Source organism: Cyphomyrmex costatus, unplaced genomic scaffold (assembly GCF_001594065.2).
Source record: "Cyphomyrmex costatus isolate MS0001 unplaced genomic scaffold, Ccosl1.0 scaffold639, whole genome shotgun sequence".
Classification (NCBI taxonomy): domain Eukaryota; kingdom Metazoa; phylum Arthropoda; class Insecta; order Hymenoptera; family Formicidae; genus Cyphomyrmex; species Cyphomyrmex costatus.
In genome coordinates this window covers 558,317-571,202 of record NW_017280199.1, presented here as the reverse complement: position 1 = coordinate 571,202, position 12,886 = coordinate 558,317, and the positions used below count along the sequence as shown (strand labels likewise).

At 37.7% G+C, this 12,886-nt stretch overlaps 1 protein-coding gene across 1 annotated transcript in view; it reads right to left on the bottom strand.

The window, feature by feature from the left end:
* LOC108779911 (cytosolic carboxypeptidase 1) overlaps positions 1-10,234 on the bottom strand; it is a 31,306-nt gene extending 21,072 nt beyond the window's left edge. The window contains exons 1-14 of the mRNA XM_018547468.1: positions 10,055-10,234; positions 7,366-7,514; positions 4,960-5,042; positions 4,295-4,412; positions 4,047-4,189; positions 3,516-3,660; positions 3,303-3,434; positions 3,076-3,219; positions 2,757-2,928; positions 2,381-2,450; positions 1,819-1,997; positions 1,128-1,743; positions 441-950; positions 157-335 (exon numbers count right to left, since the gene is read on the bottom strand). Of these exons, the coding sequence (XP_018402970.1) occupies positions 157-335; positions 441-950; positions 1,128-1,743; positions 1,819-1,997; positions 2,381-2,450; positions 2,757-2,928; positions 3,076-3,219; positions 3,303-3,434; positions 3,516-3,660; positions 4,047-4,189; positions 4,295-4,412; positions 4,960-5,042; positions 7,366-7,514; positions 10,055-10,152 (2,738 nt within the window). The 5' untranslated portion in view covers positions 10,153-10,234. The remainder of the gene's footprint in view (positions 1-156; positions 336-440; positions 951-1,127; positions 1,744-1,818; positions 1,998-2,380; positions 2,451-2,756; positions 2,929-3,075; positions 3,220-3,302; positions 3,435-3,515; positions 3,661-4,046; positions 4,190-4,294; positions 4,413-4,959; positions 5,043-7,365; positions 7,515-10,054) is intronic.
* Between the last annotated feature and the right edge of the window lie 2,652 nt (positions 10,235-12,886).

Here is a 12,886-nt window from a genome sequence, read left to right as displayed (position 1 = left end):
GGTATCACGCGTTTGCTATTAGGTGTTCCCTTATATATCCTTAAATGTAAAGTTAGAAAGTCTTAGCTAAAATTAAGCACATTAAAAGTCTCCATCACAGCTTTTGTTTAATAAAAAAAAGCGGTTTGATAAAAATATATATAATCGTTAACTCACCAGCCATTCACGACTCCTTCTATATTTAGCATAGGAATTATTTTGAACACATAATCGTCACGTAAACTGTTGGCGTACTGATTGTCACTTAGGAGAGCCTCCATAGTTCCATGCATCACCCAAGAAGCGTTGCTTTCACCAGGATGTACTCTGGATGTTAAAAAAATCATCTTTCGTGTCTGAAAGAGAAATGATATTTAGCTTTAAATATATTTGCTGACTTGCTGTGTTAAGCGACTTATTGTCACATGTGAAGATTTATATATATCTGAAAAATTTCTTACATGTATAGGATTGGTCTTGGAATCTGGTGACGTAATGGTAAGTACAGGAGTTTCGTTGCCGTTTAAAGTCTCGCAGAGCGTCTCCGCACGAAAATATACGCTCGCTACGGAGACACTTTTCGTCCACTTCCAGATATTAGTCATCAGCCGACTGTACGTGTATGGAAAATGATACGCCAGATAACAAACATCGTAAGCGTGCGGAAACGTAACCGTGAAGGATGTCGTGAAGTACGTTTTTCCCTTGACGGAACGTTGATAACAATTTCGATAGTAACAAATGTCCACACCGGTCCTCACCCAACCTGGCCTACCACATTGCGCCTCTGTAACGCTGAATAGTATCGGCTTCATGCCAAAATTGAACTGCGAGTTCGTCTTCTCGCAATTGATTATATTGAACGTGTATGCATTCGCTTCCATGCTAGAGATTTCGAAATAGAACCATTGATGTCTGGAACCGCTATTGACGTCTGGCGTCAAGATAAGATCGTATTCTCGTGGACCTATCTAAGGAGAAAACAGACGTTAAATATTAATGTAGCAAAATTTAACGAAAAAGAAATTAATTTATATGTACCCTCGGATTAACTTGCAGAAATTGCAAGCCGCTAAGTCACTATGAAGTCTCTTACGTAATATGAACATAATCAATTACATAAAGCGCAAGTAGCGGACCGACTGTACCTGAATAGCTTTCCTCAGATTGCCGCTTTCAAATCTGGACTCAAACTGTAATCGTGCCGTGTCCACATTGCGTTTGCCAATCCTCTTCTCGTCCCTATTGCCAAACAGCCACTCGTCGTCCGACGTTCCTCGGGAGGAGGAGTTTGCGAGTGCATCAAGGTCATAAACGACTTCCTGGATAGTGGTGGCAGTGTGGAGACCTCGTTCCACACAAGTTATCAATTTCGCACGGCAAACCTTCCTGTCCTTAGTGTTAAGCGGCTCTACTTTTCCCAGACCGTCGCCGCCGATCAAGTCCGGATAGGCGACCTTGATGAAACCTATAACGCTTCTCACTCTGCTCGCCACGGCGCAATACGCTTGCCGATCCGTGACGTTTGCAGACATATCTTTTAGAACCTTCAAATTGAGCGTGCCGTTCACCAATTGATTCTTCGTCGTACCGTTAGATTTCGAAAAGTCCTTGATTGAGGTCTTTGTCTTTCCCGCTTTCGCGAGCGGCGTATTTATCTCGTCATCATCTATCAAAGAAAGATCGATTAGCTTGCCGTTTGTCGAACCGACGATATTTAGTTGTGATCGCAAATTTCCCAGCTCCTTGAAGAACGTATGGTATCTGATATTAAAAAAAGAGATTTTTATAATGATAATTGACATCGATGTACGTCTGTAGAAATGATGTTTCACCTACCCAGCAAGATCCTCTTCGGATCTCTGCGAGGTAAAAACTCCGGCAAAAAATTTGTTCTCGTCCACCTCATTGCCCATGTGAATCTCGCTGTCCATTGTATCTCTGGAATCGTGACTCTCCTCATCATCCCCAGAATCAAGATCGCTATACTGTCTACCAATCGAAGCCACGCTATTTGCCTATACAGAAATCAATATTCGTAGCAACATTTGATATTCTAGTAAGAATTTTGACATTATAAATTTTTAATCTTGCGGAAAGTAGAAATTGTGTAGAGGAAATATACACTGAGAAGAACTGTTTCTTTGACTAAATTAATTCAGTATGTCTTTATTCCTTTCGTTAAAGAATACATGCGTATTTAAGTCAAATATAATATGTTTGATTTAAATACATATATTTTTTGTCGAAAGAAATAAAAGTGAATTAAATTAATTTTGTTAACAATTTTTTTTCTCACATCATATTATTAGTAAACGCATGTTTCGATCAGTGTAACGTGTCAAATATTACTTTTATAGCGCGTTATGTCAATCTAATTTTTTATGAAGAAGTGACACACCTGGCTGTCAATGTCGCTACCGCTTTCAGCACTGTTCGCCCTATTGACATTCACTTCGGGCAGAACAAATCTGCATGCAAAAAAAGAGAACCGACCAAAAATTTAATGCACTTAATCATAATCGTAAATCAGGCATTATCACGCCATTTGAATGCATTATAGTTCTCAACTAATCCGATAATATTTTACAACAAAAGCTACCACTATTCATTCGTCTTGATCTCTGTAGCAACACAAAAAGTAATCAACCTATAATATTTATAATTACTCTTTATATAAAGACACTATGAAAATATTGAAATATAATAAACATATTACGATTATCACACGAGGTACAGTTTATATTGGTCGAGATGACCTCGAACGTTTCATTCACCTCGCGGGCGACATTTCGGGCACCGGTAGTTCCTTTTTGTCCAGACACTGATTGATTATTCCACAAATACGCGATAGCAAGCAGTCGTAAGCTTTATCCTCTGGGCAACTCATGCAGAACCGGTAGAGTAACTGTAGGCCATTGTTCGACTTGATAGCCTTCCTTCCAGCTTCTAGAATGTCAGGCAAAAAGTATACGCATGTGATACCGATAACTTTCAAAAGAACATTAATAGAGAATGATAAATGTATAATTAAACAATTACAGAGAGAGTATCTTTCGGAGAACTTTTTACAGAGTCTACTTCTAATAAACCTACTTATTACGCAGAGATGCTGAAGCGTGTTCAAAGCGTAATTACAAATCTTCAAGCGGATCTGCCCATCGAATCTCTCCCATCTCTCGAAAATTCGCATAAGCAGATGTACTATTCCCGCCTTAACGAATTTATTACAGCATAGTTCTAGAAATGAAATATGATGAATGTTAAAAAATAATTAGTAAAGAAAAATAAAATACATTGTACGTAAACACACGTATACTTACTATTTGTCGTTAAATGTTTAAAACACTCTAATAATGTTTTCAGTTTCAAGTGTGGCGTATAACCGACACTGACAAATGTTTTCTCCAAAGTGCCAGTAATACCGTCCTTTACTAGTGTTTGCAAGGAAAAAGCTATATAAAAGAATATAATAACTTTATTATCCTCAAACACATAAGCGAATTGTCAGATGCATAAAACAAATTGTTCCTTACAGTTTTTAGCAAGAGTCTTGATGATCAACAACAGCGGTAATAACGTCTTACTGTTGTTGTAATGCTGCTTTAACAGCGCATGGAACACTTTTATGGAGTTGAGCAGTTTCATTTTTGACACAAACTTCTGGTCCCTTTGAGCCACCTAAAAACATATTTTAACAATTTGTATTCCTTAGAAACACTTTAAAAAATTGCATGTTTTTTAAGTTCTTATTATATTTCATAATTTAAGGATTTTAATACCATCACAGAACAAAAACAATATTACAAGTGTAACGCATAAAATTACAATGTCAAAAGTTTAAAATAGTTAAAATAAATTCCGTACTGTAAAAGAAATAAAATTAAAAATATTTTCGTAGACATACGCAGTGCAATCGATAAAAGTTCTGCTGTGCAGGCATACAACGTGTCAAGAGTATTTCCTTCTGTTCACGCAGAAGCAGCGAACCAAACAAAATAATTGTTCCTAATTGCAAAATAAAATGAAAAAGGAGCTTATTACAATGCATCGCCTTTAAAAATCACCTGTCCCAAAATCCAGAGGATGTCTTGAGTAAGTACTTCGCTCATGATACTATCTGCGTGTTGCAGATTTATTAAAAGTTTAACTAGGACTTGCGTGATACCTAAGTTGATCAGTTGAATGACCGCCATTCGGCTACTGGTTCCTATTAAAGAACAAGCACATTACTTTCGATTCCAAGAAAGACATTATCAAATTTGTAATTTCGCTTTCTCAGTAAAACATGTTTTTCTATAATAATTGCCATTACTTGTAGCACTTCTATTCTTGCTTCCCCTCTCCTTGGATTTCCCCTTGATTATTCGAGGCGATATACATTCATGTAATATTCCGGCGATACTGCAATTAGCAACGTGATCCTTACAATTCTGAAAACAAATTTCGAAGAATAATCTCAATTTTCCCTTAAACATATTTATTTTCCTTCTTTTTGTACAAACAGCGTAATAGTGATCAAAATTATTGCGATAATACTAAAAAGTAATTACAAAGAACTGTAATATGCAAGCAATTATTTTATATGGGTGTTCTGACACTTGTTGGGATTTGAAACACATAGATTTACGAACCTCGCGGTCTCGCGACTTTCTCGAACATGCAAACAATGGAAGAAGCGTGTTGCGTGACACCACGTGACACGGACGCGATATTTCACAGATAGTACTAATTACCACGGCTACTTAAACACTTGATTTTGCGTCGTGTCAATGACAATCGAATAATCGTAAGCTCGCATGTGTAATAATTATCTCCCTCTCTCGCACATACGTGTATCGATCTCGGCTGCTGTTAACACGCGAAACAATCGTAGCTTATCCGTAGCACCGATAAGACGCTACAATTAACGGGAGCGAGGAGAGATAACGTGATCAAGATTACTTTAATTAAGGATTATTTTAATTAAAAATTATTTACCTCCAGGGTCATAATAAACGATTCCATCGCACCGGAATTCTTGCGCCAGAGCTTTTCCAAGGTGCGCTCGCGTATCCGTCGATCTGAAAGATATAGATAATAAACAGTTTTATTCTCTGTTTTTGTTTAAAGATTCGCGTAAATCGCAGTTTATTCGTGGCGCCAGACATACTACTGTCTTGCCAATGTCAAGTAAGCTTCAACGTGTGTTATACGTTAGAGAAATCAAGAACCGTACATTGGCACAATACATTCTTATGTCAAAGTTGACATGGTGCCAATTGGAATCAATGTCAATGTTCATAAAAAATTCACATAATGGCAACAATTGAATGTTCTTGCGATTACAAATATCATGAAGTAAATATCTGCAATGTAGAGCACGTGGAGAATGATACAATAAATTACGGACGAGTCTTCGCTTCATGATAAAACGAATAAGTATAATAACTACAGTCAGTGACGTGAAACGTGACCTACAGAAAATTTAGTAACGTCTAAAGGTATCCAACTATGTCGCAAAATTTCAGATAATATTAACTGCAATTGCGAGCTAAAACTCAACCGCGCAGTAAATTCCGCGATTCGCGAGAACACCGACCAGGAAGATTGCCAGGCCCTTATCAAATTGGCGCACGGGCGCGATCCGAGTGTGTATCGCTCGAAGTCATAGTTTTCTGGATGTCGGCCAACGAGTCTCTGTCGTCAGCGATTATGCAATCGGCTTAACAGGCGGTTCTTCTATTTTAAAATAACACACGGTAACGATCGGCTGTTTGCACACATTTGCACACCTGTTTGCCAGTTATCCGAAGGTCCAGGACAGATTGACAAATTAATATTTGATAAATCAGGTTCGAATCCCCCGACTGAGATAATATTTTTCGCCATAAAATTATTAGCAGATTTTTAGATTCTTATTAACATCAAATCATTAATATTTTTATATAAAATTCATTAGCATGAATATTATTAAATTGTCGATTACGTAATATATGATATTACTACTCTAATTCTGTTCTTGATTGCGTCTCAAATTCGCCGGAAATATTTAAGTACTAAGATCTATCGTACTTTGACCAAATATAAAATTTCTCTTACTTAATTAAATTTATTCTCATCGCTCATTTTTATTATATTTGATAATCGTATGACGAAAAATAACGTATTGCAATAATTACATACAATGCAAGTGATAAATATCGGATAAAGTTGACAATATCAATATATGCTTAAGAATAAATTTTTGAAAGTCTAAAATTGTTAATAAAAATTATTCATATAGAAATCTGTTGTAAAAAGATATCAGAAATAGAAATTAGAAATATGGCTGAGCAAACAAACGCATAAAATTGGCGACTTGTTGGTCAAAAATGACCCGAATTTACATTACACAAATTTGTCGCACCGCTGCGCGCTGACCAAGAGTGCTATGACCCAGAACACACACGTACTATGATTACTATATTTAGTGGTGCTTTCCAACAAGAGACAGTGTAACACAGTGATTATTTCGTCTTTATTTAACATTGGCAAACAGTAGTAAGGAAGTAATAATTCACTGGCTTGCACTGTGTCATCTGTATTTCTTGCTGGAAGGCACCCGGTTCCATAAATGTAAGATTAACTTTAATTTCGGTTCAACTTAATCTCTATTTAATTCTTGAAAATAGAAAAAGATAAATATAGTGAGTTAAAGCGAGATAACTTTACGTTTGTGGAACAGGGCCTATATCTCCTTCATCACACACTTGCGTCTTGACAGATCTCTCAGATATGAATACTCGACGTTTTCGCTAGAAATTTCGTACAGATATATATATGTTTTATCAAATTTCATACAGATGGCAAGATGCAAATGCAATAATAACAATGCGATGGCGCAGAACGTGACAACCAATTTTCTTCGCCATCCATTGCGGGGGAATCACATGAGAATGATAAATGGCGCAAGTTCCACTGTGATTTCGTGCTCGCCAAGAGTAATAATATACCGGCACGAATTTCTCCCTGGAGTGTCCAATCTACCTTCCGATTCGTTTAGAACTTTATTGCCACGATTCGCGCGCAATATCGTACGCTTATCGTACGAGACCTTTAATGGGGACGACACGCGATACGAAACACTAATGAGAGAGGAAATTGCTGCAACGTCGTTGATTCGTTATAAAATCGAAATAGAGAGACAAGAGAGGTTAAAGAAATTAAAAAAATACAAAATACGTATAGCTCTTATATTATTAAAATAAAAATCCGCAAAATATTATTCAGGAATTGTGTAAACAATCGAGAAATTCTTCATTGCCAAGTAAATGCCAAAAACAAGGTTAAATTGGTATATTGTCTTCTAAAGTACAAAGTTATCGCGTCGCGCGCGAGTTGAGGAATTCCGATAGAGTTGCATACCTGATGAGGTGACACGCGCGTGAATCTTGGCCACGATCGCCCTGAGCGCATCGCCCGCTTCCTGCGGTTTAGCCGCGTATGTTCGAAGCTTCTCCAACAGCGCATCGTTCACGACCTCATCCGCGCTTTTATTACCCGCTGACATCACACTAAACAACGCATTGCAAAAAAAACAACGAGATATCATATATTCTTCTAAGAGGGACCATTCGATGCGTATCGATAACACAGAAATCGCAAAAAGCCATTCCTGATTTCGAGTGTAGGTCTATGGCAAAGTGAACACGTCAAAACGATATGCGAGCTAAGTGCAAAAGCATATAATCGAGCTCTGCCGCTCTGCCTATGATAACAAGTGAAACGATGAAGAATTACAGAGGCTGCAAGGCTAACATTTTGTATTACCTGAAGCCAGAAACACATAGAAAAACGTAAGTCAGTAAAACGTAAGCAGTAAGCGAAGTGGCCAATCACAATAGAGAACGTATGTTATTATGGCTTCTACTGTTGTTACGTCTTACTACCAATTAGCCAATCAGAGCTGACAATTTTTGACAATTCTTGATTGTAATTGACTAATTTTTACGATACCTACATTACAGTTTTTGTTACGGAAAGTACATATATGCGGCAGGCCTTTTAAGCTATAATCACAGGTTGTCGGTTGACGATTCTATTTTAGCCAATCACGATGTAATGAGTATGGACTAACTGCATTCATGATTGGCTAAAATAGAACCATCAAACAGAAATCACAATCAGCAACCCGTAGTGTGATTATGGCTTCAAGATACCTGAAAAAGATGATTGACAAATATTTCTTCATATATATACCATATATGGTATATACACAAGTAAGATCGCGATTCGTCTCTCCCTCCGTATTCCTTATCAATATGCTAACTCGCTTCAGGTTACCCATGACAAATGCAAAACCGATAGCTTTCTGTCACGATGGCACGAACAATGGTGTGCATTCGCGCGACCGTCATTCGGTAATGCATCGTCACATCAACGAATCTTCATTGGCTTTCAACCAACGCGGTCGGAAGAACTGTTAATCACTATTCACAATCAGTTGGTCGCAGTTAGTCAATGTCGCGGGGATAAAGTCAACCATCGGAAAATCGACGCGCGTCGGTGCCAAGGTTAATTAACGCAATCAGGTAAAATGCGACGCCGCTCTGAAATAACCGCGACACGGATTGTCCTCGCGCGAGTCGCGATTCCGGGAAGGACGGCTGCTACAAGAAACTCAATTATCGAATAATTAAGCGTCCAACTTCGCATTAACTAGGTAGCAAACTAGTAACTATATTAAATGATGACATTTCACTTGGCCACGTTATGAGAAATCGTCGGCAATATCAAAAATATCTTAAAATTGTTTTGATTTTGGCTCGATCTGTAGCCTAAACTTATATAGATCTAATTTTCTCACGTTTTTAACCCTAACTACGGGAAATATTTGCGAAGCAACTAAAAGCAGAGGACGGCATGCAGAATATTTAACACGAACCTATTTCAACTCTTCATATAGACAGATATAAAAATAAGAACAAAAGATTGATGTTTAGTGATGAGATATTTATTGATAGCTCGCAGATTACAGAACATTTTTTGGATGGATGTACTTTTCTGCACCGTGTACAGTGTGTGATTCAAAACGTACGAGTACACATATTGAAAATAAAAATACTAAATTTTAATAAATATTCGTTTGAATAATTCTAAGTAAATATTTATAGTAAGTGTAAATATATTTATTTGATACAAAAGCCATTGGATGTAACTATCATTTTTTTATTGAATAAATATTTATGTACTGTAAGTAAAAAAAATTGTTTACTTAATACACACTATTCAAAGAAATATATTAGAGTTTAGTAAATTTTTTTCAATCTATTCTCACAGAGTGTTAAATAAATGCGTGAGTTACTGCATTAAGCATTGCATCGGTGCATCAATGAAAGAAGTACGGTGATCAAATGAATTCGTAAGATACGGTGTAACAATCGTAAAATTTCCTTGTCAGTTTATTAAATGGGATAACTGAAATGAACATTAAGCTCTATAGGCTCCTTTAATGACGATACACTCGTAGTCTTTGAGCCGAACAACAATTAATGTATACATTCTTAGTAACCGGTATCCATACGTTTGATACACAAAAGCTAAGAAAAACGTATCACCAATTGCGATGTTAATGATACACATCGGGTCGATACAATCTCGATAAAAAGAAAAAACGAATATATTGAATGAAATAATAAATGCAGCGCTCACACGCGAATGCGAGGCCGGATTATTTTTCATCCGAATTTATTAGCGCGATTCACGAAATGCGTTTTAAAGTCGCTTAAGATATTGAAATTATAAAGGAAGCGTAACGATTTTTAATCATAATAAATAAAGCTATCCGTGTCTTACTGGTGTAATTAAAGTTTACAAATTTTCGTAAAAACAGATATATTTTAACGACTACTGATCGGAAAGAAAATTCAAAGTCTTTGGCCTCGCTATATAAATACAGCGATCGTCAGAAAAGAATATCAAAGTAAATACCGCATACCGAGCGTACGCGACCGTTCATACGATCGTCGACACCGGAAATCGCGACGGGGATGGCGAGCACGCACGTACACACATACACACAGAAATACGATTCTGTCTTCTATAGGCTCTTTACTCTTCCTGCTGGACGTCGACCGTGTTCTCGTCGACTGGTTGCATCGTCGCCACCGGCCGTCGATTCTCCTTGTCGTACTTCACCGATGTACTTTTCATGACTCTCCCTCCATCTATTTACTTTTGCCAAAAGCCGAATTTCGATAAGCCGTGACTTAAAGAAAGGGTTCTCGGGAATAAAATTTTTGTCGGGACTCTCTCAGAGATTGACAGATATTTCTCGTGAATCGTTCTTCTCGACGCGACGCTAACGGCTAGGAGGTAAGATCTTGCAGGCGAGAGCGCGGATCTCTCTGCGCGAAATTCGCGAAGCGATCCTCACGCTTCGCCACTCCGCGGCGGTTTGACGTTTCTGCCTGCCAAAACTATGTTTAAATGCATACCGCGCGCGCACACACACGGGGCGCGTCTATTTTTAGCGACGGCTGCTTCCCGAAAATCGCGCCCCCTTTCTCTTATCCCGGCGATAACACCCTCGCGTCCTCCAGCACCCTGGCGTCATCGACCGATGCGCCGCGATGCATCGTTGAAGTCTCGACCTAAGAAAGTGTGTGAACTCCTTTTACCTCTTTCCGTAGAGACCAAAGTAACACACGATTTATATTAAACGAGGAAAGAACGTGCCTGCATTTTTTGCAATGGACAAGATTTGTTCTATATATATTTGCACATATTTGTTTAACGTACGTTTTTACGTTGGACCTGCTTCTTGGAAGATGAATGAGTATTTTCGAGATCAAGTAATTTTCGAAATAGAGAACTGGCAGAGCGAAACATCTGGGACTTTGAGATCTCTCTCCGCATCTTTCATAGTGTGAGAATCTAGCACAAAGTTTCGAGAAAATAATTGCTGTTTATTTACCGAGTAACGTCAAAGATCATCATCACGTTTGGTTTGCCAAAACGTAAAATACTTTCGCGACTTTACCAGTCTTCTAAAACGTCATCGGTTCCGCTAGAATACGAAAGACGTTGAAATGAGTTGTGGCGAGCAGGTGAACACGTTGCAAAATTTTATCTAGTTACATATATTATGACGTTGAAGAAATATTAATATTTCCTAAAACCTATACGAATTGCTTAAGGCAGATTTGCTTCTTTTAATTGCCCAAGCGGCATTTTAAAAAGACCCAATGAAAGACCGTCTCATTTTGATAGCGAGAATCGCATAAAAAGGTGAGCCAAACGCAAAGCAATTTATTAGTTATAGTTTCCAAAAGCAAACTAACGGTGACATTACAGAAATCAATATAATAATTTGCTATTAAATCGTATCAATTAATATGGCACGTGTACATAACAATTACATTGTCGAGTAGGAAATTATAACATTAGCTGTATTTAACAGAGAAAGCAGCTTTGCAACTAATGTAAGATAAGATTGTTTAGAGTACGATTATATAGTCTTGCCCTTAATTTCTTATTAGATCTAACATATATAAATCAATCAAATTAAAGAATTTTGCAACGCTGCTTTATCTGTTGAACACAGTCATTGATTTAATCAATATTAAATGAAAATGGACTAATGATTAAACACAGATGAATGAAAAGTGTCATATTCGATCAAGACGGTTCTTTATGTCTAATAGTATTTTTTGTGAATTTATACAACTTCGAGTTCAAATTAACTGTACGATAATCGGTCCTAAACCGAAGCTGGTACTAACATAATTGAATTGACAAGCAATTTAATTATATTGATGCTTAACGAAATGTTACTATTAGTTTATGTTCTGCGAGTAACGAATATAAAATCTGCATTGCAAAAATCAGGCTTACAATTAGATTTTTGATTTTTTGTTGAATTTAATCAGAAAATCGATTTGTAGTGAAAAATTTCTCTGTATATGACTATTTAATCCAATTAAGATGCCACGCTCTCTCTCTCTCTAGAAAAAAAAACTTGGATTATTTATTTAATTACTATAAAGTAAAATCGTAAAATTATCGGAAGCGGCAACGGTGCGATATTCGCGTGCGGCTGTCACATTGGCGCATGTTTATTCACGTGCAGCACGTTCGCCGGCATAAAGACATTAAAATTGCGCACGAAACGACACATGATGCGTCATTAACGACACGATTCGTGGAGTTTTATCAAAAACGAACTGACACAAAACAGATCGAGATGAATCGAGTTAAGAATTGAGCCGAAAAGGGGAGGCGTTAAGAAAGCATCAATAATCGAGCGCAGAAAATACGACTTGCTGTTCTCAAGGCTTCTTCTCTCTCGAGGACAGCATCGTAATCAACACGATCGTATATAACCAACACTGAAATTACACGACCTCCAGATCAAACGACGAGACTGGCATACCAGTATTAAACCAAAATTGATAAATCAGAGCAACCAAGCTGTCTGATAATGTAAGTGCACGAAGCTCACTTGTTGATAAACGCGAATTCGCGCAATCCTATGCGGATTGATTAGGAAACGTGCGAAGTTCCACGAGCACGGACGAGCTCTCACGAGACTCCCCTATCGATTGTGGAAAGGGCGCTCTTGGTTCAAACTGGTCCACACTCTTCTTTCGCCAGTCTATCCTGTGAAACTCAAGTTTTTTCGAATTCGATCAACAACGCGAGGATTATGATGGAAGAGGTGAGACCACTCGAGGGATGCACAGTAGGACCAAATTTAAGACCACAATTTGATTGGCTAGCTGATTGCTGTTGTGTGACAATTTGAGGGATGTGCAGTAAGACTAAAATTTAAGACCAAAATTTGATTGGCTAGCTGATTCTTCTGAATAGCATTACACGGCGTTATCTCGTCTTCTTCCCATGATGAGGATCTGGTTAGTTTTACGATATAACTTCACATGTCATA